The 27962-nt window shown below is 43.8% G+C and overlaps 2 protein-coding genes across 19 annotated transcripts in view; one reads left to right on the top strand and one right to left on the bottom strand.

The window, feature by feature from the left end:
- GTF2A1L (general transcription factor IIA subunit 1 like) overlaps positions 1-27962 on the bottom strand; it is a 959941-nt gene that overhangs the window by 587764 nt on the left and 344215 nt on the right. For 11 of the 12 annotated variants that reach the window (XR_013831084.1, XR_013831085.1, XR_013831086.1 and 8 more), the window contains exons 12-13: positions 22940-23711; positions 20836-21040 (exon numbers count right to left, since the gene is read on the bottom strand). The gene's annotated coding sequence lies outside the window, so the exon portion shown is untranslated. The remainder of the gene's footprint in view (positions 1-20835; positions 21041-22939; positions 23712-27962) is intronic. The other variant, XR_013831083.1, reaches the window with a different exon arrangement.
- The window catches only part of FSHR (follicle stimulating hormone receptor), a 166056-nt gene that overhangs the window by 91223 nt on the left and 46871 nt on the right, over positions 1-27962 (top strand). For 4 of the 7 annotated variants that reach the window (XM_079941086.1, XM_079941085.1, XM_079941088.1 and 1 more), the window contains 2 exons: positions 17459-17533; positions 19964-20038. In XM_079941086.1, the coding sequence (XP_079797212.1) occupies positions 17459-17533; positions 19964-20038 (150 nt within the window). The remainder of the gene's footprint in view (positions 1-17458; positions 17534-19963; positions 20039-27962) is intronic. The other 3 variants (XM_079941089.1, XM_079941087.1, XM_079941084.1) reach the window with 1 other exon arrangement.

Below are 27962 nucleotides of genomic sequence, written 5' to 3' on the forward strand. Positions count from 1 at the left end.
CTTCATAAAAATGCAAAACTGATGCCTGGAAATATAAAGTACCAGCACCCACGCAAGTCTTGAGCAGCTAGGAAACAATCACCCTCTTGTGGTCTTCGATTCATAAGAGAGTTGGAAACAAATGATCTCTTGGGTGTCTCCTCTTACCAGGATTTATTCTGTAGTTCTAAAGTTCCATAATACGATAAACTCACAGGCAGATAAGTTTTATAGAAGACTAGGAATCAGGATGGATTCATAGCCTTAAATGCCACTTGGCACAGGAGGGGTGAAGGCATGGTTAAAACCAATATAGGCGTCACCCTGAACTCCTCTGAGACCCAAAACGCTTTCCTGGTGGAAGGCAGGGAAGAGGATACTGCCAAAGAGTTACACCCCACAGCTTTGCCCCTTAGATGGGCATGATGTTAACGTATATCAAGTGTTCATTGCCCTTGTTCCCTTCTGTTCCTAGTAAAGACCCTTTGAAAATGAAAGGCAGTGTGAAATCAAATAAAACACTGGAGAAAACTATGCCTACAGGGGAAAGTTGCACACAAGGACCTCCTCAGGGCCTCCTTAGGATATCTGCTCTCTCCCCTCTCCTGCAATTCTCGGTGATGTGTCTTTCCAGCAGCAAATCAGAACACAGTTTATCTGTAACACAGTCATCCCATGTTCTAAAAGAGCAACACTTTGTATAAAGTGTAAAGTCTATAAAAACCAGCACTGGTGCTTAAAGACACAAACATGTCAAATGTGACAGCGGGTAGCCACCTGGGTCGGCAGAGGAAGCGGCACCACCTGCAGCATCACGTGAGAGGCACTGGCAGGGGTCACCTCCACAAAACACAATTTTTGACTAAAACATCTTCTCCGACTCATCCTTAATGCCTAAATTCTACCTCCCAACAGCATTTTATATGTTAAATGTCACCCTCTCTCCAACCCCTCTATCTATTTCTCCGGAGGAGGGAAATGTTGGGTCTACAGTAACAGTTCTTGGGGTGAATTTATCGAGTTGGTTCTGAGTTACGAGTTTTATCTCAAAAACTGGTGTCTGGAGGAAAAGCATAATGGCAATGAGGGAAAGGAGTACAGAATGGGGCAGGGAGTGGGGGTCTGCTCAAAGAAGGATACCAGTCATAACAGCACTGAGAGTAATCGCTGTAATCGTTCCAAAAATGGGCTCGTGTGTTTCATGCTTTACAGTTTGCCAGATGCTTTCACAGGCATCACTTACTTTTGATTTGGATTATATGAAGTAGATACAAGAGTTGTTTATTCACTTTACACATGAGATTTGGAGAGTCGAGAGTCTCGTCCTAGGTCACACTACTGATAAGCAGGTGGAAAACTAAAACTAGACACCAGCTGTGGATCCCGCACCCACTACCTTGCTTTGCTTCGAGTACCACAGAGACTCTCTGCGAGAGGAGAGAGAGATGGAAGTGTCAACCACAGGATTAACAGGTTGGCTTTCCTTGACGACTCAGGGTTTCTCAGGGGTCAGGCGAAAACTGATAACCCAAGGCTTGACCTCACACCGCCTTCCAAGGGCTCCAGCTTTCATCCTTCCCATGTTAGAACTGGCTTCCTTCCACTCAGTCCTCTGGCAGAGAATAGCTCGGGAAGGGGAGAGGGAGACGGGGAGTATCAGGCAGGGAGTTACTCACTCTAGGCTCTCCTGATGGATTGCAAACATGCGAGCCCTCCAGAAGTCGGGTCTTCTCTCCTCCACACAAACGCTCCCAGGGTGTGTGGGTTCGCACTTGCTTTCTGTGGTGTTGCCTTGTGCCCGAGAAGTGTCTACAGTTCAGCCACTAGAACAATCACCTCATTTCATCTCTTCCTTAAGTGAGTGAGGTCCTCAGGTTAAACCAGCCTGCTATGAAATCCTGGTAGGGCACAGATGTGATTTGCAGGAGTTCCAGAAAGGAGGCAGAAGTACTTCTGCTATCTGCTCCTCTGGGCCTAACAGACATAATGACGGTTCCGTTTACGCTTTGCTCCCTATTAAAATGCAATGCTGTCCCCTGCAATCAAACTGTAATCAGTTACCAGATGCTGACGCTTTGGTATGAATGAGGTTTTCTTCTTTAAAGCAGAGATCAGTACAGGAAGAGGGGGAGAGGAAGCCACAGAAAGGGGCTTAAATGATGCAGGGTTCGAGGCCAGCGACACTTCCCATGATACCTGGAGCTACCCCAGTTCCACAGCCCCACTCCAGGCACACTCAGCTGTGGACCATCCCCTTTCCTCACGAACACCCTCGTTCCCTCTCTGGTCTGAAAACAGCTGCCCTGGTTTGCCTCTTCATTAAGTCCCCCTTCAGCTACTATTTATCCTCACTTTCAAGTCGGTGATTTTCAGTCTTTAGTTTTGTAAAGTGTTTGGGGACCAGAAAAAAGGAAAACCAAAACAACTAAACATCTCTCAGCCTCCCCCAGTTCTTGCTGGCAGGTTGGAAACCATTGCTACTGTGAGACATCTCCTTAGGTTATACAAGCAGCAAGCAATAAGGAGCTCATACCCAGCCCTGGGGAGACATTTTTCCAATCATTTTCTCATTTCCTCGTCCCTGCACTTCCTCAGCTCTCTTTAAACACTGTGGGGCTTACTCTGTCACTGACCTTGTCTAATCATATTGATTGTCAGCAACTGCAGTCTAACTGGAAAGCAAGTTGCTATGGTAATTCCTGTGTCTTAGGTCTTAGATTTAAAGACACAATGATCCTAAATGGAGGGAGGTTGCTTGTGGCTGGTGACAGAGGAAAACGTAGTTAGATATACAAATTGTGAAATGAATCTATTCAAATGGATTCTGAAATCTAAAGCCGGATTTGATGTAATAAATTGGTACCAGAATTTCTACCAAAGGCACATTTGGTCAGAAGGTTTTTCTTTTCCTCCAAATATTTACACTTTTTTAGAAAAAAAGAAAGAAAGAAAATGTATCATGGACAAGCAAGAAGGAGGTGGCTATTCATAGCTTAAAATTAGGTATGAGATCTGGGATGCTGCATTGTGTGCTTGAAAGAACATCAGCATGGGAGTTAGCAGACCCAGGTTTTACTTCTCTTTAACTTGCTGTGCGGCCTGAGGTAAATCACCTAACCTTTCTGTGCTTAATCATTCTTCACTGATAAACAAGATAACAGCTTTTGCTTCTCTCATTAATTTAGTCAATCAACAATCACTTGTTGAACAGGAAGCCTTGAAAATCAGTCACCATGGAGAAGACAACAGTGTAATTTCCTGTTGCATTAAAAGTTCCTTGAAGGCAGGAATTGTGTTCTTTTGAATATGTCTGAAGAAAAGGTCTGCAAAGGAATTTAAGATTTGGTGCCCAATATACTAAAACACTGTATAATACCTGTTCCCTCCAACTCAATACATTTGAAAGCCTGCTGAGTACGATGCCTGGGCCTAGCGCTATTGAAAGTTTGACAGGGGCCACAGCTCCAGACCTCAGGGGCCTGCAGCCATAAGCACAGCTAACGCGACTGTTAGTCCCACTATGACAAAGACACAAGGAGTGCAGGAGGGAAGCTCGGAGGAAGGCAACTGTCTTAATTCTGCAGCATTAGGGAAGGTGTCCTTGGAGAAAACTTTAAAGATTGTGCCTTAAAATTGGAAGGGGTTTCCTTCCTGCTCAACTACTCAAATGTGAGGGTAAAAATACATGTTGAATCAATACAAAGCAAAGGACTTCAAAGGCTGCAAATGTCATCTGTCCATTCAGCACACATTTCTGGTGTACCTGCTCGAGGCACAGGTGACAAGCTATGAAGACAACAAAGTCCTTGACCCTAAGGGATCTATAGTCACTAGACTAGACTTGAGAGAAAAATAACAACAATGGTAATAAATAGCATTTCTTTTAACACTTATTAAGCTTTAAATACTTAATATGTAATTATTTAATATTTAATCCTCACAAAGTTTTGCAAGATAAATACCACTGTCCTCATTTCACATATGAGGAAACTGAGGCTCAGAGAGGTTAAGTAACTTTGCCAGCTTCACGCAGCTTGAATGGGTCTACAAGTACTTGCACAGGTCTACAGTGCTAGCTCTGTTGTTTGGCTCATAATACAGATATCCCCTCTCCTGGAACTCGGTTAGCCTTGACCTTGTTTCTACAGCTCCAGCAAGGAGACCCCTATAACGGAATTTGAGTGGATGAATGAAAATGCACTCTTATCATCATAGGTAAAGAACATCTCAGCCGAGACCAGCACAATTATTAACTACCCATGTAATTACAGCTTCTTGTGCCTTTGTTATTTTATGTTTGAAAAAAGGGGAGAGGAGGCATGTACAGGAAAGTAAATTCAGAAGATAACCACTGAAGTCCTTTCCTTCCTTTTCTGATACCCTGAAATTCTCATTTCAGTGGCATTACAAAAATAAGATTAAAAAATTTCTTAAAAGATGTCTTCCTAAAAGGATCTTCATTACTTGAAATTATCTTGGAACCAGACAAATGCATATTTCATAATTAAATTACACACACGCATAGGAGAAGGAAGCGCCCCTCAGAAGCTGCTGGAGTGAGGAAGGACATCTGGGTTGTCTTCTTCTGCCCCACACAGCCAACGCCCTAGACCTTGACGGGAACAATTCCATCATTATTTGTTTTGCTACTCTCTAAGCTTTTGTTTAAACAAAGGTTTCCAAGGCACAGAAGAGGCCTGGACATATACTGAACTAGGCTGATGATTCCCAACATCTTGGGTGGCCTTAACCAACTGAACCGAAGATTCAGCTTGGAAAAGAATCCACTTTCCTCCTCACTTTCTAGAATGACCACATATTTCTCCAGGCACGGCAAAGTTTCATAAAATAGGAAGCTCTTTTTAAAAACTTCCTTTCTTTTTCCTGACCATACAGGTCTCTTTGCTGTAAAAAACAGGGACACTTTCAGGACCATCGTGAGGCAAAGGAGGCCCTGGAGTACGGCCTTCAGCTACCATTTGGGATGGGAGAGGGAAACCTACTGCTCAGAAACGGATATAAAATCCATTAAATAGGGGGTTGATGAAATTAGGCCCCTGAATTTCTAAATTCAAAGAAATTCAGAAAAGGTAGCAAAGGGCAGGGTGGATAACAGCTCTGCATGCAGGGTGCTTATGAGGGCACTAGACTCACGCAGTTCCAAAGGGGAAAACAAGACAATCAAAGCAACTCAAATTCAGAAGCCAAATGTGAGTTCCTTGTAGTTCCTTCACTGCAGCCCATAAAGGAGACGCTCTTGTGCCGAGAATAAGAATTAATGAGGTGGAAAATGGAGGGGCATAAAAGCGAGAGTAATTATGAATTGCAGAGTGAAGACAGAGGCTGGAAGGAGGATGAAAGCCCGCTGGGGAAGGGCGAATTACGTTACAAGCGTGGCAAGGGTAGCAGAAAGGCACGATAGAGCCCAGAGAAAATAATTAAGGAAGTTTTTGAGGTGCTGCTGGGTGACGCAAGTGGACAGAAAAGCCTACAACAACTGCCTCCCTGCCCCCACCCCCCAGCCTCACACACACACACACACAGATTTGAGTTTCTTTGGTAAAGAGGCTCGGGATGTATGACAAGGAAGAAATCAACACTGGCTTACAGGAAGATCAATGAAGCCCTCTTTAAGCTGACAGTAAAACAAACACTGTCTTCAGGAGTCTGATGGCTCAGGCGAGGGCACTTTCTCACCTTGTGCAGGGCTCAGGAAGGATGGCCCTTGGGGGCTACCGTCCCGTTGCTCCCTCCTGGGTCCGGCCGCAGACCTGCTGGTAAGGGAACAGGTGCAGTTCCTTAATCAGGAGGCTTCATGGCTCCCTTGCCTTCAGCCCCGCTTTTTAGAAATGGAAGCTGGCTGTCATGGAGGACTGCCAACAACGTGGTTGGCTGCCTTTTAATAACAGAATCATAGATATAATTAAAATCACTGAATTTTAGGGCTAGAAGGGACCCACGAGGTCATCTGGATCAACAGTGTTGTTTTATAGATGAGGAACAAAGGCCCAGAGAAGGTAACTGATTTGACTCAAGGAAAGCGGTTAATTAGTGGCAGAGTCAGGACTAGAACTGAGGTCTCCTGACTCCACTGAAGTAATAAAAATAACAGTAAGCAGCACGACCTTTGCATAACACTATGTGCTTTTTTCTTCTGGCGTGACATGCATTATTCATGTGATCTTCAATAGCCCTGCCAACTACAAAGGATCGAGTAGAAAACGTACTGAGGGACAGAGGGCCTTAGCAACATCTTACAGAGGAAAATGGATCTCAGAGAGCTCCAGTGATTTGCCAAAGTGATGAAGGACTTGCTTTTGCCCACTGGGGAGACCTCACCTCACGCAGCTCTGCGCTGCTGGAGATTACAGAGCTGAGGGTTCAAATTTCTTAACCTGAACACCCTCCCAGGGTCTGTGTGCTAATGGATTTAGTAGTCCCCATTGTTAAAAAGTTGTTCTTTCTGGCATTTTTTTTTCATGAAATAATTGAAAAAGAGAGAAAAAAGCCAAGGGCCCATAATTCAATAAGGAGCAGCCAGCTGGCGTGTTCCCCGCAAGAGGCCAAGCAATTCAATCACAGGGAGTAAATACTGTGTCACCAAGGAACAGAGGTCTCTGGCTAAACGAGGTCACATATAGACAGTTTTGAGGAGGGATTTTTTTGGTTGTTGTTTGTTTCCTCCCAGTTTGGCCAAGCGACACTTCTACATGACTCCTGATTAGCCAGCCAACAAAAATGTACTCAACACCTACTGTACAGACCCATTTTTCAGCAGATGGTAGATGCAAAACTCATACCTGCCCTGATGGGAGGAGCATTTGTTGAGCAAATACAGACAGGATGCTGGATGCTAGACTCCTACCTTAGGTATCAGAGTGGTTAGATGGCAACCACGAACTCCATAACGTCAGGGACCTTAAGAACAAGCTTCTTTCTTTCTCACCTCGTAGTCGCGTGGTAGTCCTCAGCACTTGATTTAGGACCCCAAGCCACCAGCAGCTTCTCCGTTTTCAATCCTGGCCCCCAAGGTTGTCCTGGCACCTTCAGCCAGGTTGGATGGGAGACAGAGCACAGAGGAGCACACGAGAGGGGTTACAGGCAAGCCTGGCACAGCACACGTCACTTCTGCTCCCATTCCTTAGGAGGAGCCTTCTCCCCTCAAGGCTATACCTAACAGCAAGATTGCCAGGAAACATAGTCAAGCTGTGACCCAGAAATAAGAGGGGAAAATAGACGATGGTGGGCAGCTAGAAACCTCTTCCGTGCCATATGTTATATCCATAATTCTCATAAAACCCTAAAAGGTAGCTATAATTACCCCCATTGAGATAAAACTCATGGAGGTTACCTGACCTAAGGTCACACAACTAGGCAATGATAAAGCTAGAATTTGAATCCAGGCCTATCTGGCTTCCAGGTTCATGCTGCCACTAACACGTGCATATGAACTTAGACATACAAGTCAGCAGGGCCCTGATAAGACAAGGCCATTAGTGAGATTACCCATGTAGAACATTTAGCACTATGCCCGCCTCACAGTAACTGTCTAATAAAGGTAATTATCACCATCATCTTTGTTCCTGCAGCCTTGAGTTACACAGCTCAAACTTGCCGGGGTCCCAATCCTACAGACAATTTACCCGTCCTTGTGGGTCAGAGACGCCTCCAGCCTCCCCACCTCCCCTTCTTTGTCCTCTGCTAAAGCTGGCAGCCTGCACTGAAGCCAAGTGACCCAATCAACGTCCCCTCACTTATTACCTGCCCAACCCCTTATCTCCCATCACTTAGAATGTAATGAATTCCTGTTTAAATAATTTCTGACAGGAATACAGAGTAATAAAGAAATTACCTACCTTTTCTAACTTCTAATATCATTCTACCTCCAGAAAACCTCTTTCCCTTTACCTCCTGCTCTTTCTTTCTCCTTCCCTTTTTATCATCCTCTTTTAATTCCATTTACCTTCCCTACTCATGGCTCCCAAGCATAAATATTCGCTACACTCCTGTATCCAGGCAGAGTAAACTCCAGGCCTTCACTTTTTTTTTTCTTTTTTTAATCTTTGGCTGCATTGGGTCTTCATTGCTGCACATGGGCTTTCTCTAGTTTCAGCGAGCGGGGGCTACTCTTCGTTGCGGTGCGCGGGCTTCTCATTGCAGTGGCTTCTCTTGTTGCAGAGCATGGGCTCTAGGCGCACAGGCTTCAGTAGTTGTGGCATGCGGGCTCAGTAGTTATGGCTTGCAGGCTCTAGAGTGCAGGCTCAGTAGCTGTGGTGCACGGGCTTAGTTGCTCCGCGATGTGGGATCTTCCGGGACCACGGCTTGAACCTGTGTCTCCTGCATTGGCAGGTGGATTCTTCACCACTGCGCCACCAGGGAAGCCCCAGGTCCTCACTTTCTACTCCACTCTTTTCCCCACTAGCCATTCCACTTTCTTGTTAAAAAAAATATATATATATTTTTTCCCTCTGTGTGTGTGTGTGTGTGTATATATATATATATATATATACATCTTTGAATCTACTCCAAATTTTTGAGTAAATCATTGGCCACTGGGACATTTAATTTGTTTGAAAAAAAGATGATTCACGACCCACATCAGACCCAAATCCTGAGTCATCACATGACTGTTAAGTACCGCTGGTCCAGCGGAAATTGCAAAGAGCCATAATTACGATAATGATGGTGGGAAATGAAGGGATATTTGCAAGAAATACTAAAAAAAAGAAAAGAAAAAAAAAGTAATTGAGAAGATTTAGAATCTGTTAAAAGTCGAAAAGGAGTCAGAGGTGACCCCAAGATTTAAAGCTAGGGTTGGTCCAATGAACCAATGGAATGACAATGCAGCTGGTGTCTGGGGTTGTGCCTGGGTGGGGGGATGTGATGGAGAATTGGGAGAGGAAAATAATAAGCCTGCTCCAGACTAGTTGTCCATCAAGGGTATGCAGAACATGGCTTTGGTCATTGCAGACATGGGTCTCCAGTCTAAGAGGGAAACTTGTTCTGATGACATGTGAGGCATCAACAGAGAGGTTCTAACAGGGAAATCTAAAGGGATACTAAGAGCTTGAGAAATGCTGACATTTAGCGAGGGTGTGAGAGGGAAAATAAAAGGTGTTGAATGCCCACTGTCTGCCCTGCTCTGTGTTGGACATTCCTCTCATACTTTCTTCCACTTCTACTGACTTTGCATGCCCAACTTCCCATGCATGTTGCTTCTACCCAACTAAAGTGCAGACTCTGGGAAGGCAGGGGCACTGCTTTTTATTGTCTTACGTGTTTTGCCCTTGCATAGAGAATGCCCTAAAAAAGCACTTACCCTATGAGTCACTGCTTGGGACTTTGATTTATCTGTAGAAGGTGAATTAGCATGTCGACATATTTTGCCTCATCAGAACTCAAGTACCATGCAGCATGGAGGAAGGGGGCAGTATTTAGTTGTTTTATAGGCGTATTGCTGAGCCAAAATTTTATCCTCTATTGGAAATTAAAACAATAACAACAAGATCTTCTGAAGTGGAAACAGTTTTCCGGGTCACTGGCTATATGGCCTATCTGATTTCTGCCATCTTTTTGAGGCCCCATGAATGGTGCGTTCATATCCTAGGTCGACTTCGCTCACTGGCTCTGTGGCACTGGGGAAATTACTCAACCTCTGTATGCCTCATTTTCCTCTTCTGTAAAGGGGTCAAGGATGGTACTTCCCTCAAAGGGTTGTTGTGAGGATTAAGCAATTTAACAAATGTAAAGTGCAGAAAAATTGCTTGGCACATAAGAAGTGCATAATAAACGTTAGCTATTATGTCTGTGAGTTTTAGTTCCTTTCCTCACCTGCTGAGCAAAGCAAGGGAAATATTCCAAAATATAGATTATTACTTAACATTTTAAATGAAGACAAAATTAAAAATGGACACAAGTTTGTTGTTGATGAATTTAAAAGTGAAGGAGTTGAATTCGAGTCACTGAGGGTGCTTTAATTTCTGTCTCATTTGGGGACATCTTTATAGCATCTTTAGCAAAGACGCACTTTGCCCAGGGAGAAGGAAGCAGATGGGACATGTCAGGAAAGGAATGCACCTACCTGCTGCCACCTGGGGAAGTGAGAGGAGCCTATTGGCAACGTCCTTACCCCACCCTGACAACATGTTCCACTCTGTATTGACCCTCTCCCAAAGGGACCAGCTTCCTTTTTAGATTAGGACTTCAGTGGTGGAGACATGCTTGTTGGGGCACCTACGTGCTCTGCCTAATCTCCTTTGTTGGCCAACAGACCAGATGGCAGGTCTCACTGTGGTTAAGACTCAGGATGGTGTCTGGGATAATGCCATAGCCTGGCTTAAGAATTTAAATGATGTGTGGGCAGGGTTAAGAGAAGCATTCCTAGAACACTTGCTCACACCGTTTTCCCCAGTTCAGTGATCAGCGAGCCCAGTATTTCCCAGATGCAGAGGACTTCAGTCCTCAACTCCACAGAGAGATGGAAGCAGGCACAGCGATATTTGAGTTTACCACGTGAGAAGCGTTGTGCTTTCACACATACCATCTTATTTAATACCTTTGACATCCCTGTGATATAGCAATTATTCCCATTTTACAGACAAGGAAACTGAAGCTCAGAGAGACTCTGATGTAACTTGCCACAGTTGTACAGCTAGTAAGAAATGGAGGCAGGTTCAAACTCAGGTCTCTATTGTAAAGTCTCCAGATCTGATCTTAAGGGAATTCTAAATAAGGGTGGAAGTATATATTTGGAGAAATTTATGAAATTTACTGGAATGTATTTTCATGGACATTTTCACCCACCCTGTTCTGTATTTACTTAAGTTATTTGGCACATTTCCAGAAGAATTAAGGGAGTAGACATATGGTAGAAATACATATATATATATTATATATATATAACATACATATTATATATAATATATTATTATATATATACACACACACTATGTGTGTATAATATATAATCATATATATAATCAATATATAATCATATAATCATATATATATATAATCAATATATAATCATGTATATAACACAATGTATAATACATATATAATTATGTATATACTATATATATACATATATACTATATATGAAAGTATATTATTTATATATCTGTAGTTATATTCAAATACAACATACCAACAATCCATTTTATTCTTTCTAGTAACTCAGATGTAGCCCATCAAATAAAGATAGCACCCAGTTAAGGAAAGCCTAGAATACTAGACTCGCTGAGTTAAAGACAATTGACAAAACCCAGAACCCATTTTATTCATCTTTAGAGCCCCAACGCGAAGCCTAGTGCCTGAAATACCAAAGCTGCTTAATTAAAACTTGTTGAACATTTGTTGGATTAGCTCTTCACTCTTTTAAAAATGCACTCCTAGTCTCTGCGAAACCAGAAGCTTCCTTCTTGCGTTAGTACACATTCTGATTTGCAAATACTCTGTTTACTGCAAATTTTCAAGAACACAGCTTCATTGTGCAAGAGCAAAGGTGGAAAATCTTTTATAATCTTTCAAAGATAATTCACTCATTCAGCAAACACTTGGCTGGGAGCAGAAATACTAAGCTGAAAGGCAATGTCACCGTCCTCCAGGAGTTCTTTACCTGGTGAAAGAGACAAACCCGAAAGCAAACCCAGCGCGGTCTGTGAGGGCTATGTGAGAGTGTGTGAGGGCGTCCCACAGGGGACTCAGGGAAGAGAAACAGTCAACTAAATTTAGCCTGAGGTTATTAAAGACAAAAGAAAGAAATCTGATTCAGTGAGTATTAAAAATATTTTAGGGCTTCCCTGGTGGCGCAGTGGTTGAGAGTCCACCTGCCGATGCAGGGGACACGGGTTCGTGCCCCGGTCCGGGAAGATCCCACGTGCCGCGGAGCCGCTGGGCCCGTGAGCCGTGGCCGCTGAGCCTGCGCGTCCGGAGCCTGTGCTCCGCAACGGGAGAGTCCACAACAGTGAGAGGCCCACGTACCACAAAAAAAAAAAAAAAAGAAAAAAAAATATTTTAATGCAGTTGAATGCCCAGTTAGGGAGGGATATGTCAGATTTACTGAAGGAAAATTCTCTAAGGAAGGTCAGGGGACGAGGGAAAAGAGGGGAAAACCTGGTTGGAGAATATCTCCTATATCAGAAAAAAAGCAAAGACAATGTTTCTGTGAGTGTTTGATTTCTTACTACATCCTGCTCTCCAATTCATACATGTCGTTGAAATTCTAGGGAGGTCCTGAATTGCTGGTAACAGTTCTTCAGTTTTTCCTAATCCCACAAACCTGTAGCATCTCTTCTCTGAATGAAACAGTCCCAGCGTTTGGCAACTGAGTGTCAGGTGAAATGGTGGACAAATGAATATCACTCTAGGATACGTTGACATTTCAGGCTGGACCCAGCTGAATGCTACATGCTCATTCTCTCCCTAAAGTCCCTCCTACTGACCCGACCCCCACCCACAAGTGTACTTGTATATGAATGCCACTTCATTGGCCAAAACAACACAATCTGGAGTAGAATTTGACTGTGGCTCTGAAACTCACTCCAGAGGGAATGTCCTGATAATGTCCAGCACTTCATGCAAGCACATCTCCCCTGCCTTCAAAGAAACGTGGAATTCCATGCACAGAAGAGATCTAACACCCAATCAAATGCTTTAAGAACTCCTACAGGCACACCAGTCATCTCTCCCATTCTCTCCTCTATGGGTGTTTTGTAAATTCAAGGACCTCATCTGTGAGCCAGAGAGGAGCTGGAAATGCTATGACCCATAGGGGTAGAGCTAAAAGCATCCAGACTCTATTAGACATCCATACATAGACCAAATCCAGGTATGTGTCCCTTGCATGCTGTGTATTCAATGTAGAAAAATCCCTGGGACAAAAATCTAACTCACAGACAAGCTAGGTTTGGCCATCACATACCATACTTGGGCACGTTGGCTACAGAAAGGGGGGTGGAAGACTACAGAAGACAAACTTCATCTCCTTTGCAGCTTTTCAGATGCTGTTTCTGAACCTGAAGACGACTTTTTCTTCATCTACACATCCACCCACTAAGCATTTATTGAGTACCTATCACACGCCAACGTACCACTAGATGCTAGAGATAGAAAGATAGATGGATAAGATACCACCCAGGAACTCAAAGTCAGGTTAGGTAATTAGACAATGAGAACCCCCACAAAAAACAGCAATGACAAAACAACATGGTAACTGCTTTAACTGAGAAATGAAAGAAGTCTTGTGAGAATCTAGAGGACAGAAAAACTTCAATAAGAGAGTAAGGGAAGGGTTTCCAGAGGGGATAAAGGGTTTTCAAAATCAAGTACTTCACTCCACTCCTCCTCTATCATGCTTTTCATACCCACCACTGGGTGTGTGTTGGGGAGAAAGGCCTGTTAGGGTGTTACTACCATTCTTCTAAAGAACCTTGCAATCCAAAGTGTGGTCTCAAGACTAGCACCATCCCTATCACCCTGAGGCATTAAAAAGGCAGAACCTCAGACCCCACTCGAGATCTTCCCATTGAGAATCTGCATTTCAACACGATCCCCAGGTGATTCATATATGCATGAACAACTGAGAAGCATCGTCTGAGATGAGAGCCTCATCTCTGGAAATAAGCTTTCCACAGAATCAGGCTCCCTCACCCAAAAAGAACAGCGTTCAATGCCTACATTGGACAGTTCCCAAACTTTCTGGGCTCAGGATCTCTTTACATCTTAAAAGTTATTAAAGACACCAAACAGATTTTGCTTATGTAGCTTATAGCTACTGACACTTACCATTCTAGAAATTCAAACTGGGAAATATTTTGCTAGTCCATTTTAAAACAATAATAAATCTCTACATAATAGCATAAATAAGTTGTTATGCAAAATAACCATGTTCAAAAAAATATTAGGGAGAAGAGTACCATAGTTTTTTACATATTTTCAAAACATTTTAACATCTTGTTTAATAGAAGACAGATGGATTCTCGTATCTACTTCTGCATCCACACATCAACTAGCCCCTGGGCTCCACTGTATGCTCATAGAATGAGTGAAAAAATTATATTTTAGCATGATTATGAAAATAGTTTTGACCACAGAGACCACCAGAGACCATGCACATTAGAATCACCATTGCTTGGAGAATTAAAGGGAAAAATAAAATAAAATAAAATAACACCAGAGTTTCACCCCAGACTAAATAAATCCAACTCTCCGATGTGAACTCAGGTTTCGGAAGTTTTTAAAGGTCCACCAGAAGATGCTAATGTGCATCCAGAGTTGAGAAACTCTGATCCTCTGACCTAGTTCAGCTATGCACTTTACAGATTGTGGAGAGGGAATGGGAGGTTGCGGGGAGAACAGCCAGGAGGGAAGGAACCCTATCGAGAAGCTCCAGGATAGAGCTAGGAGTTGAACACCACCTTCTGGCCAGACAATATAACCAACATTCTTCCATTAATTCTCTTAATTCAGAGTCCTCAAAACACAAACAAAATGGAATTTACTCTCCTTCCTTTGAATGAAAGACACTGTTTAAATAACTGTATTAAGGTATGTTTCATATACAATAAAATATATGCATTCATTTTAAACTTAAAGTTCAATAAGTTAGGACTTCCCTGGTGGCACAGTGGTTAAGAATCCGCCTGCCAATGCAGGGGACACGGGTTCGAGCCCTGTTCCGGGAAGATCCCACATGCCGCGGAGCAACTAAGCCCGTGCGTCACAACTACTGAGCCCACGCACCTTGAGCCTGTGCTCCGCGACGAGAAGCCCACGCACCGCAATGAAGAGTAGCCAAGCTGGCCGCAACTAGAGAAAGCCGGTACACAGCAACAAAGACCCAACGCAGCCAAAAATAACTCAAAAAAAACGAAAAGTTCAATAAGTTAGACAAACTCATGTTCAGACCTCCCCAATCTTGATATAGAACATTTCCATCATCCCAGAGAGCTCCCTGCCTCTTCCCTGCCAGCAACCTCCATCCCAGGCCCCACGTGACAATTACTCTGATTTCTATCATTGCATATTAGTTTTTCTTCTTCTAGACCCTCAGATAAATGGAATCAGACAGTATGCTTTCTTTCCTGTCTGCATTCTTTCACTCAGCATAATTTTTTAAAGATTCAACTATGTTGGTTCAGCTGTTTGTTCCACTTTATGGATAAGTAATATCCCACTGTACGGATATTCCACAGTTCATCCATTGGGTTGTTCCCAGTTTGGGGCTATTACAAATAAAGTTGCTACGAACATCTCTGTACAACTCTTTGGGAGGGCATGAGTTTTTATTTCTTTTGAGTAAATATATAGGAGTGGAAATATTAGGCCCAGCGTGGCCCTGGGAGGCAGGGCATGTAGAAGAAACTGTTCCAGCCCGGCAGTCAGCCACAGCTGGTTCTGCATACAGATGGGGCTGTTTATTAACATGGAGATTAAAACACTGACTTCACAGGCATGCTAAAGGGATCGGAGACAATGTATGTAGAGTGGCTGGTAAATAGTAGATACCTAGTCAACGAGCGTAGAAATAACTAGAAGCAGAACTGGGTTGAACGGGAGCAAGATCCCTGAATTTTCCAGTGAGGTGTTTTTCCACTACTGCATGCTGTTCACCTCCCCCCAAGCCTCCTCTAGCCAAAGGTTCCCTCAGCCTCCACCCAACCCCAATACCCTCTCCTGTCCTTGAAGTTGAGGCCAGAAAATATGAACTGCCTTCTGAAATAATTAATTTAGAAGTGTTTCTTGGCTAGTTTGTTTTAATAATTTTTAGTTCTCTTTGGAAAAAAAAAATCCATATAATGGAATGCTTGGTACATGAATTCAGTTAAGTCAAAATGTCCACCTTTTAGGCAGTATTAGGCTGAGATATTACCGCAAGGGGGTGACCAAACCTACCAGGACCTGTAAGTGAACCTGGAAATAGCTTTTGGACAATATGGGCCTATCTGCATTTAAACCCTCTCTGTCATCTAGTGCTCTCCTCCATGCTTATTTTCTACCTGTGCAACTCTTTCACTTGACTCCTTTAAGTGTTCAAATAAATGTCTCATTTTTCCAGGTCTACCACTCCTTTCCTACTCCTTCTCATTTCTGCACCTCCCAGTACTCTTTCCACTTGAAGGACAGAGGAGCAAAATAAATGCCCAATGGCCAACATGTCCTATTAAATACACACATGTACACACCACCCTCATCTATGTTCAACTATGAAAATTGTGAAGACCAATTCACTTTACCAAATGAATCACGAAGGAAGCTACCATAGAATAAGAGGTGCTTTTCTCTCACAAAATGTCTCTGCACTCACGGGGGAGTGTGAGAAACGACCCTGCCAACCTCTGAGCTGACAAGCCCCGGATGTTACCAGTTCCCCTCCCTGAGCTGACTGCGCTCACAACCATACTTCCCCTCCCTCAACAGGCCCTCTCCCTGCCCTCCAGGCTTTTCCCTTGATCAAGAGCCTTTCTATAGCTTCTCAGCTAAATCCCAGGCCAGCAGACAGCGCTTCACCTCAGCCAGTTTGAGTGCACGCTGCCTATGAGATTTTCTGAGACTCTCTTAAAACTGCATGAGAGTCTTCCTCAGGAGGTCTAATAATACCGTGTTTCACCTTTGAGCCACTTTATAAACATTAACTCATTAAGCTACCCTTCTCTCCTCATAAGCTCTGGGCTTCTGCAGAGGGGACTTCATCCTCCACTCCCCTCAAATTACTCCAGGAGGAAATAAGCTGGGAGCTGAAGGATCTTTTCTGGGGATTTTAGGCCAAGACAACATTAATGCCAAAGGTCCTGGAATAACAAACGCCGCTTAGGTAAAATGGCATGGATGTTTCTTTAAAAGAGACTGAATTGAGGTTCTCATCTCCCAAAGCCAGATTAGCAGAATGAAGAACTTGCCTCCATGGTCTAGGGCAGGGTCACTGAACTACTACAGCCCATGACACAAAATCCAGCCTGCCCCCTGTTTTTATGAATAAAGTTTGACTGGAACAGAGGCATGCTCATTGATTTACATGATATCTCTGACCACTTTTACATGACAATATCAACTGAGTGGTTGCAACAGAGACCAAATGATCCACAAAGCTAAAAAAGAAAAAAAAAAAAATTACTGCCTGGTCCTGTAGAAGACGTTTGCTGACCCCTGGTCTAGGGAATGTAAAGTTTGTTCCCATCCCCCATATTCCCTAAATATCTTTAACCAAGTCCCTTTCCCTCTCTGGGCCTCAGGTGCTACATTTGTAGACTGAATAACCTCTGACCTGAATCACTGCCTTGGGTTTATTCTCTCATTGTTCTGCAAGTATTAACATCCCATTTGTTAGCTTTGCCTCATCATTACAGCTGCCTTTTTTGGGAGAAGGAACAAAGTTTTGTGTGTCTCATGAATCATTGTAGGCACAAGGCTCTATGCTGAGCTCTAAATCCACTTCTGGAGTGTAACTGAACTGACTTGAATTCTATTTCTTTCTTTGCAGAGAGATCTCGCAGAATGATGTCTTGGAAGTGATAGAGGCAAATGTGTTCTCCAATCTGCCCAAACTACATGAAATGTAAGCAAGAACCTGTTTGCTCATGGCTGTTCTCGGCCATAGCTTTAAAGTTCACTTATATTCCTGGGAGGCCCTGGCTCTGCTCTGCCCTCAGACCCCTAGAATTTCATTTTAAGATGTCAAAGTCAGTCCAAAAGGCACTGTCATGTGTCTCTGCCTGGTGATCCATCCAGGTCCCATTCCAGAGCTTGGTCTGATCCTGCTTCTTCCCTCCCAGAATTTCTTGCATAGTAGACTCAAGAATCTAGCTCTGTGACTGCAAGTGCGTCTACCTCATCCTCTCATTCAAATTTATTCCACAGTCAAAGCCCAGAATAAATCCCCCATGATGTAGCTGAAGATGGGCAGTCTTAGTTTGACTCCATAGACCCACCATGAAACCTTGGCCAAGATACAAAATCATGCTAAGACTTAGTTTTCTTATCTGTAAGTGAGAATAATAAAATTGCATGCCTCACAGGATCACTGTGATGAATAAATGAGATGATAAATGTTAAATAGATCTAACACATCAACCGGCATACGGTAAGATCATCACAATCCTTGGCCTCTTTACTACTCCAACCAAATTTACTTCCTCTTGTTGACATTCTAGTTTTACATACATGCCAATACTCACACAGATCCACCTCTGTTTCATACCAGTCTCTAATTACCATAGGTTATCAAAGCCAGAAGAGACTTCACAGACAATCTGATGCAAAATTTTCCAAAGTATATTCTGTGTATCATTAAACACTTGGAAAATTATTCAGTGCTCCGAAAAAGGAAAAAAGTCTATGGTCAAATAAGGTTAAGTTGGACAGATTCACTTACTATAGGAAAACTCAGAGCCTGTAATATGCGAATATACACTTGGAATCTCCAAGAAGGATATCGTATTAAGAGTTTCTCAGCTAATGTCATTGGAAAGGTTTCTCTGTGAAGCATTGATTAATATCTCACGAAATTCTCATGGATCACAGTTAGGAAAGCCAGTGACCCACTTCCCTAATTTTACAGGTGAGGAAAGAAAGACAGAGAGAAGTTGTGAGGCTTGTCTGGTCACCCAGCCAAATCCACAGCAGGATACGGACTTGAACATAAATCTCCTGACTCCTTCGTATCTTTTTGAACATTTTTTAGCGCTTGTCGAGCATATATACATACCCACACACACATGCTAATTCATGTATGCATACATCCATCCATATGAATTTGTTTAGGAATGACAGTCCGTCCATCTTGGCAGACCTCCTTCCCTTTTCTCCTACTCACTCCGCATCCCGCTCTCATTCTTCCTCGTTGTCATTAAGCCTCTGCAACTGACGCCCTCCCTCCCTCCCCGCATTGCCCTCGTGCTCCTTCCTTCCTTCTCACTCTGCTTGGCCTTTCCTTACCCTAGTTGGGAAAAGAGATCTGACCAGGGTCTCAGAACCCACAGAGAATATCAGAGAAATGAACCAAAGGGCAGCTGGCCCTCCGGGCAAGGTCAAGCAGGCGTCCCTCTATGCTCTTCAACGGGCAGTGGAGCTAATGGGATGGCTCTTTCATCTCTTTGCTGAATGGAGAGGTTCTCACCCCCATGTAGCACTGACCGTACTTAAAATGATTAATTACCTGCTACTTGGAACTGGGTAGCTACAGGTTACTGCAACATTAAGCTAATGAAACAGGGAGGAAGTAATTAACACAGAGCATCTCTGCAAATATACATTGATCTAGCGAGATGGGGAAAGGGCAGCCTCTCTCTGTCGGAATCCAAATGTGAACATGCCCACCTCCAGAACTGCACTGTGTCCAGATCAGGGCATAGTGCAGGTCAACCTGGGGCAGAAGCCATCACTTCCCATGAGCTGTGAGAGAGCAGCCTCAGTGTGAGCATGAGGGGACTCACTGGCACATTCCCAGCTGTTGTCTGCTGGGACTGCACAGAGATGCCCACTGGTTTTCCCCCAGTCTTTGTTTTCCTTTGCCCCTTCACTCTCCTTTTCTCTAATCTCCTTTGGCCCTTCAGCCTTTTTCCTTCCCACCCTCTTTTGTTGTTTTCCATGCCCTTCTCTCTTGTCTCCCAACCGGACAAAAGCTCGTTTCCCCCATTAGTCTTGTCCCTACCCTCTTAGCCTCCTCAGACCCTGGGAGATCCTTAATGGTTAAAGACTCAACTGTGCTCAGTGAAAATGACTCACCCAGTCAGCGCTTTGTCTCTGATGAATAGGTTCCAGGAAGACTTCAGTGATGAGAGTTATATGGGACAGGGTTAATATTTTGTTTGCGCAGTTTAGTATAGTAAAAGACACCGCATGTATGCTCAATTTTTATTGAAACGATGGATGGATGAATAGGTGGATGGATGGGTGAATGACATTAACATACTCTTTGCATAATGTGAAAAACACCATAGCATTCCTTACCGTTGAGGTCACGTGCATGTTCTCTCCTCTTTTACAGTAGAATTGAAAAAGCCAACAACCTGCTATACATCGACCCTGATGCCTTCCAGAACCTTCCCAACCTCCGATATCTGTAAGAACTCCTGTGCCTGCTCTATGATCAAATTGTGCATTCATATTTTAGCAAAATATCCATTTGCAACTCTGGGGAACAATTGCTTTTAATCAAAGATGTGGGGCAGAAGTGAAGTGGGGAGACACTTGCTGGTGGATTTTAGTTTAGTTTAATGAGTGAATTCCACTGACATAATTGCATTTTGTTTTCATTTAGAAAAACAGACATCATAAGGAATGCCATTTGCATTAATGGGATTGTCACAAGCACCTCTTGCAGAACTCAGTCATAATTTAGTGTTAATGAGATACAGCCAAAATTTCCGCTAGCATTTAGCTTGTGACCTTGACCTCAAAGACATCGTCTCTCTTGTTCTGCATTTAAGCATTTTTTTCTTTGATAGATTACAGTGTTTTATATTAAAAGTTTTGGTTAATAATAGACATGGTGTTTTTATCAGCAGAGAGATTCCTGGTGTTTGAGCTTTATCCCATGGGCCTGCCTCCATCTGCAAAAACTCTGCTTCTTCCACTCAAACAACTTTCAGATTCGCTGAGGGCTTGTCAGAGCCCTGAGTGCTGTGATGGGGCCCCACAAAATAACAGATAAGAATTTGACCTATGGAGTCAAACTTTCTGGACCCATTTATTAGCTACTGATCACAGGCAAGAATTTAACCTCTTAAAGCCTGTTTCCTTGTCAAGAGAATGGAAATCATGATGAATGTGTATCTGTTATCTGTTAACATCATAATAATGCATAACCACCTACCCCCAAAAGACAGTTTTTAAGCAACAACGATGTATCATTTTTACCTGTCTGTGAGTTGATCAGTGGAATGGTTCTGCTGAGCTGGACTCTGTTGGCCTGACCTCAGCTAAGCTCACGCATGTATCTGAAGTTAGCTGGCAGGCGAAGTGGGTGCTGGCTGCTCTGGGTGGTCTCGGTTTGGGACAACAGCTCTCCACCAAGTGGTGTTCGTTTTCAGCCAACTCACACAGGCTTGTTCACACGGCTGTCCTGGGGGTTCCAAGAGAGACAGTAAGCTTGCAAGCCTCTTGAGACCTAAACCCCGAATTCGCACACCATTTCTTCTGCTGAATTTTATTAGCCAAAGCAATTCATGGGACCAGCTGAGGTTCAAGAGGTGGAGAACCAGACTCCACTACTGGATGGAAAAAGCTGCAGAGTCACAAGACAAGGTGTGTGGATACAGGGAAGGTAGGGAATTGAGGCCATCTTTGCAACCAGTTTACAGCATGTAAAAAGTTTCCCATAGTTCCTGTGACATCATAGTAAATGCTCAATAAAGATTAGCTACTAGTGATATTATGACTCTGTCCCTAACTTTTGATCCAGGAGACCTGGAGTTAGCAAGTAAAATAAGGAACACCCGGCCACTGTGGTTTAGCTCACTGAATGGAGGCTGACTGAGGGAATAAGAGATCTAACAGAACAAAGTCCCTACGACCTGGAACTTCTGCTCTCTGATAGGAGCCCCAGGAAGGATCTGAGAGAGAAACAAGGTCTTCCACTCCTGAGTTCATGTCAGAGGCAGGACCGGCTTCACTGGCACGCAACCAGGGCAGTCTCACGGGGCTCCATGCTCTAAAGGCACCCACGCTCAGAGGGCCTCACCCCAGGTATAACACTCTGCTGTCGCCATCTTGAAACACTTAAAACAGCTTTGAACGAGGAGCCCTGCATTTTCATTTTGCACTGCACCTCACAAATTATGTAGTCATTCATGCTCAGAGGTCAGGGTCATGACTGACTCAGGAGCCGTGGCTCTCTAAATGGACTTTGCTAGACTCTCTGCAGAATCTAACCTGGGTTAGGTACATAGCAGTGGAGGAAATCTGAGGTAACAGAAAAGGCATGGGCCTTAGGATTGAAAAAAAAATCTAGGACCTCATCCTGACTCCACCATTTACTCTTGGGCCAATCACTGGATTTCTGAGAGGTGCATAGCTTATAGGACTCTCAAGTGAGGTTTACATGGGAAAATATACTGTAAACTACAAACTGCTCAAAAACATTAATAAATGTACTAAGTATTTGTAGGATACTCTCTCTGGCCAACCAGTCAAAGTCTACAAGTCCACCCTCAGAAAAAGTCCAATAAGGGTTTAATACAGAGTTATGGTGGCCCCTAAGACCTTCAGCTTTCACCTAGAAAGCATGAGTTTAAAAAAAAAAAAAAAGGACTTTGGGACATGCCTGTACATTTAATGGAGCAGTATAGAAAGAAAAAGAAAAAACTATATATGACGTCAGAAGGACTGGATTCCAGATGGGATGTTGTTATTCATTAGCTTGATAACCATTACCTTCACTAAGCCTCCTTATCTGTAAATTGGGTGGTTGTAAAAACTAAGTAAGATTATGCCTGTAGAAACATTTTGCAGGTTGTTTTTAGTGTATAAACCATAAAGAACTATATAGATATAAAATTCTTAAAACTACCTATTACCCAGGTGGTTTCCTTCACCCCTTCTTCTTTTCTTCTTTCCCTCCCAATAGGGGATGAGGGCTGGGGAGGAACTTGGGAGGATGAGGGCGTGGAAGGCACAGCCCTAGACTGAAGGGGGAGCTCCGGCAGAACAGAGGGGACAAATCTCCGACTTTGACTCTGGAAATCTGTGTCATCTGTCGTCAAGTCCAGCCTCCCCTTTGTGTCCTTTTCTCATTTTGAGGTGTTCAGTAATCCTCAGGCACACCTGGCTCCCCATCAAGTCCAGACAAAGCTGGAGGTGACCACTTCCAGCCACATCCGTTCCTAAGAGGAGGTTATCGTTCTGAGTGTATCTGAAACACGCTTTCTAACTGGAGAAAGAAAAGAACTTGCAAGCAGTTTAGAGGAATTGTGTCACTGTTAAATGATCCTCCTCGATGGCTCTGAAAAATATATATACTTACATAATCCTACAGAGTATGAGGTCCTTTCACATCCACTGCCATGCTGATCCCCCTCGGGAAGTTGGGCTGAAGAGCCGTCCATCTTAAGCCTTTGGACTTATTGCCCAGGGTGGACTTTTCCCAGCTGCACACTCCTCCCGGAATGCAGCACAGGGTGACCCTGGGAACTAGAGCAACTTTTCACTCCAGAGACACTACCAGCAAGACATCTATTCAGGTCTCTCAGACCGTGGTCCTTTGAAGTGTTTTCCAAACTGCTAAGAGGAATCACCTAAATTCAGAGTTGGTCCTCTAATCTAAAAGATGATTTCGTGGAAAAAAAGCCCAGTTAAGCTTCGTTCTTTTTCCATCCTTATTTGTGTCTGAGCAGCGGTCATGAACAGCTCCGCAATCCAGCAGCCAGGTAGAGGTGGGTGGTAACGATTTCAGATATTCTTGGGAATGATGAACTACTTGCTTCAAGGCAAAGAGGAAACACAAAATGGATGAAGGAATCCAGAGGGGACTGGTAGGATGGAGTAGTTGTTTATTCCCTTAAGCCAGGTTAAATGTTTATCATCACAGCCAGCAGAGCAGGAAATTACAAGGGGTAGGGGTGTGTTGTCATTTGACTTGAGAACCCTAAGCGCTGCATACACACACACGCACTTAGAAATGTTATTCTGAGATTCTCAGCGTTGATTCCATTTCATGCTGATCATTGACGGCACAGAATTCAAGACAACTAGAAATCAGCGTTCTTCATTATTCCCTTCATCCTTCATTAAGGAACCTGAAAGGGTTGGGGGGGGAGAAAAAAACTCATGAATAAAGAAATGTACTTTGACTAGAAGAATATCCATCAAAGGATTCATCTGGGTGGATTTTTTCAAGTCAATATTGTATTTGCAAAGCAGTATTTCTTTCTTTACCACTCTGCCTTCCTGGCGCTGAGCTTTTGCGTATGAAAGATTATCTATTGATCTGTAAATAAGGTTTACACAATATTCTCTTGCCTTTGCATCCTGTCAGCGTAATTCTTAGGCAGCTGGATGTTGCTCTTTGCTACTCAATAAACCTTAATTCCATCTTGGCAAACCCTTCACACAGCTGGGTGGGCCCGCACCCTCAACTGACAACTCTCTTCCTCTCACGTGGGGGACGCTTAGAGCTTCTTAGGGGGCTGTTCACGGCAGCCACGCCATCTGCTTTCTCCAGCCAGGGATGATTCCAGGAGAGTCTTCATTGGGACTCACCTCGGCATTTCTGGCTGTTTCTTCCCCCACCCCTCCCAAGTCCCTCTCTCTCTCTTTTCTGCGTTCCTCTCTTTCATTTGTTTTGGTAGGAGTGATCAAAGTAGCTTCTTTGGTTACAAAAGTTAAGCCATTTGTTGGACATTGCATGGCAAAAGGGACAGAGGGCAGGGATTCAGGAGGCGGCACAGTATAACAAGGAAGCGCAGAGGCTCCAGGGCCATCTGGCTGGGCTCAGGGCTCGGTTCCTACCCTTCTTAGTTGTGTGACCTTGGGTAACTGGCATAACTTCCCTAGGTCTCAGTTTTCCTTTCTATAAATGAGGAATAACATTGCCTGCATCTCTGCATTGTAGTAAATGAAGTACTGAAAAGAATGACTGACATTTTAAAAATTCTCAATCAATGTTAGCAATTCTTATTAAATTCCTGACTCTATCATTTACTAGCTAAGGGAGCCTGTGTAAGGGACTCCACCTCTATGTATCTCAGTTTTCTTCTCTGCAAAACAAAAAAGAAAAGAAAAAGAAAAAAAAAAAGAATACCTATCTCTAAGAGTCTTGTAAGGATTAATTTGATGACGATGATGGTGATGTGTTGGTGGTGGTGATATCTCTTTCCCCTTCCAATATTTCTAAGGTTTTGAAGGCCTTGTTTCTTTTGGACAGAACCCACTGATCAGCATTCACACATGAAAATATATCATTTGTGTTTCTCAAAAGTAAAAGGGGGCTTCCCTGGTGGCGCAGTGGTTGAGAGTCCGCCTGCCGATGCAGGGGACGCGGGTTCGTGCCCTGGTCCGGGAAGATCCCACATGCCGTGGAGCGGCTGGGCCGTGAGCCATGGCCGCTGAGCCTGCGCGTCCGGAGCCTGTGCTCCGCAACGGGAGAGGCCACAACAGTGAGAGGCCCTCGTACCGCAAAAAAAATAAAAATAAAAATAAAAATAAAAAAAGTAAAAGGCATCCTTCTTACCAAAGTCCTGACAAATCCAGAAAGGCCCCTCCAAACAAGTGAAATGACATAATCCTGCATAACCCTAACCCCTCCTTTTGCTCATTTTCAACACTAGTGGTCCACAATACCTCATGCCATCCCCATCAACCAACTGGTTGGATAATGCTTCCTATTTTTATGTTGATTTACAATTTGACTCTTTTTATCACACTTCATTGCGTCTGAACCTCACAACAGTCCAAGGAGTAAGCAGGGCAGTAAAAGTACAAGCAATTACAGAAGCCAGCTGGCCATGCCTGTACTCCCTGGTCACAGAGCTCTTCGGACAGGAATGTGCAATGTCCCTGTGGACTGTTCCGATACTTTTGATGTTCAGCAACATTTGGTTCTCTGTGGTGGTGGGGAAAGAGCCATACTTGGGTTCATTTTTCAAAGTTACTGCAGCCACGTGCACAGTAGAAAGGATCGGTGCCTTCCCATTTCTCCTCCATCATTTCAGATGTGAAGTAGACAGTCAGTAAGGACTCATTCATTCAGCCAATCATTCAACAATCATTTACTGAGGCCATACCATATCCCAGGCTTTATTGTGATGTTTCTTGGGTGTACAAAAGATGACAAGACAGATGAAGCCTCTGCCCTTATGGAACTTACATTCTAATTGGAGAGACAAATGATGTTGTATAATGTCCGTGGTGATAGTGATATGAAGAAAAATAAAGCAGGGAAAGTTGAGTGATGGTTTAAAAAGGGTGGTGGAGAAAGGATAGAGGGGATGGCCTTGTGAGAGATAAAGGAGTCATCTACGGACAGCTCCCAAAACAAGGAGCTCCGTCTTCTGGGGAGAAAAGACTATCATTCTTTAACCCCTGAATATAATACATCTTTCAAGCTGTGTGGCACTGGACATAGATAAGAGGACTGATCCAATGCCTTGGGTTGCACTAGTCAAGGAAAGTTTCTTTCAAGGTAGGGAGAATTTAGCTGCAACTTGGGGGATGAATAAAATTTAGAAAGACGGAAAAGAAGGCATTTTCTGTGAAAGAAAGAGGTAAGTAAATGCATAGAACATAAAAGGGCCACGGAAGAGGCAGAGGATGACGAGATGCTGAGGCTCAATAAAAGGAAGGCGCACACCGAGAAGGAGTCTGACTATATCAGGATGGATCGGGTTTGGTGAGACTGGAAAACTAAATTTAAGCAAGGAGTTTAGGAGCAGAGAATAAGCTATAAGAGAGTCTTACCAACAAGGACCTACTGTACAGCACAGGGAACTATACTCAATATTTTGTAATGACCTATAAGGGAAAAGGATCTGAAAAAGAATAGATACGTATGTGTATAAGTGAATCACTTTGCTGTACACCTGAAACTAACACAGCATTGTAAATCAACTATACTTCGATTGTTTTTAGAAAAAGAGCTTCTTAAGCAGCAGAGTGCCAGGATGACAATGATTTGGACTGTAGATTGACAGGTAACAGGGTATAGACTATACTCAAGGGAGACCTGCTAAGGACCAGTTGCCATAATGGAGGAGTACAGTAATGGTGGCACCTGGAGGAATAGAAAGGCATGGTTCAACGGGGGACACATTTCCGAAACTGTACCACCGGCATATGATTTCCCTCTAGGTCGGACGACCCAAGTGAATGCAATGATTTTTGCCCACTAACCTCTAGTAACCCCCAAAGCCTCCCTTCCCCCTAGTGACTCCCACACAGAATCACCCTGCAGACAGTACTCATCAAGAATCCAGTCTGGGCCAGAAATCACCTTACACAGTGGCTGTGAGTATTGGGAAGAAATTATTAGCCACCTCTCTGGCTGTCAGCGTTGTAAACGTCTAAGGATGTTGTCATGACTACAAGGATGTCTGGGCACAATGGAAATTACACAATTGCTTCTTTTATCAGTAATCTGTCTAGCAGAGCCAACTTTGCCTGCCATTGTCAACTCCAGGAGAAGAGAGCCAGATTTTCCTTGTGGAACACTGGAGTTCAGCATGAGATTTCAGCCTGAGCATGTCAGCCCCAGGAGAGCGAGAACTTCCTCTTGTCTTGGGGCCTGCTTGTAACAACGGTGACATTTTCATGCTGCTAACCTCTGCTCTTCACTCCTCTGACCTGTTCAGTGCTTTGTGCACCAAGAGGCCCAGGCCTTCTCCATCAGCAAGGCAATTACTGCATCTATCAATTCACATCAGTACGTTCAGACTGATGGTCTTCTTCTCAAGGGAAGTGGCATATTTTTAAAAAGGAGCCTGGAAAAGGCAATGTGAAACCCAAGAATTGATCATGATAGACTCCCGGGTGTGGGGCTTCTGAGAGGGAAAGAGAGTCCAACAGGATCCACTCATATAGCATGTAGGTGACCACCTACTCCAGCCGCTTGCAGTCTCTGGATTATATTTTCACAGGATATCCCTCTTATGAGGTAGGTATATCCTCACCTAGTTAATTCTGAAATAAGACCTCTGTCGTCACCAGAAATCAGATGTAAAGACAAGCCTAGAGAGGGTTCCGAGAGAAACAAGCCTCCGATTGGCTGCATGAAACTCAGCCCTGCCCTCCTCCTCATGGCTAAGATCACCTCCACCTCCCCCCAGACAGTGATGGGCTGATCGCTTCAAGTCTCGGTTTCTTCACTTACAAAATGGAAATCATCAAGTATGCTTCAAGAGGCTGATGAAAGAGGAGAAGGGACTGTACATCCTCTTAGATCTCTTCTAGCCCTCAGGCGCTTGGTGTCTAAATTGTGTTCTTCACGAATCTGGGGATCCCAGAGTCACTGTCCTGTCCTGAGTTCAGCATATTCAGATCCAGCGCAAAGGGCC

The sequence above is a fragment of the Stenella coeruleoalba genome, assembly GCF_951394435.1.
Source record: "Stenella coeruleoalba genome assembly, chromosome: 13".
NCBI classification, from domain to species: domain Eukaryota; kingdom Metazoa; phylum Chordata; class Mammalia; order Artiodactyla; family Delphinidae; genus Stenella; species Stenella coeruleoalba.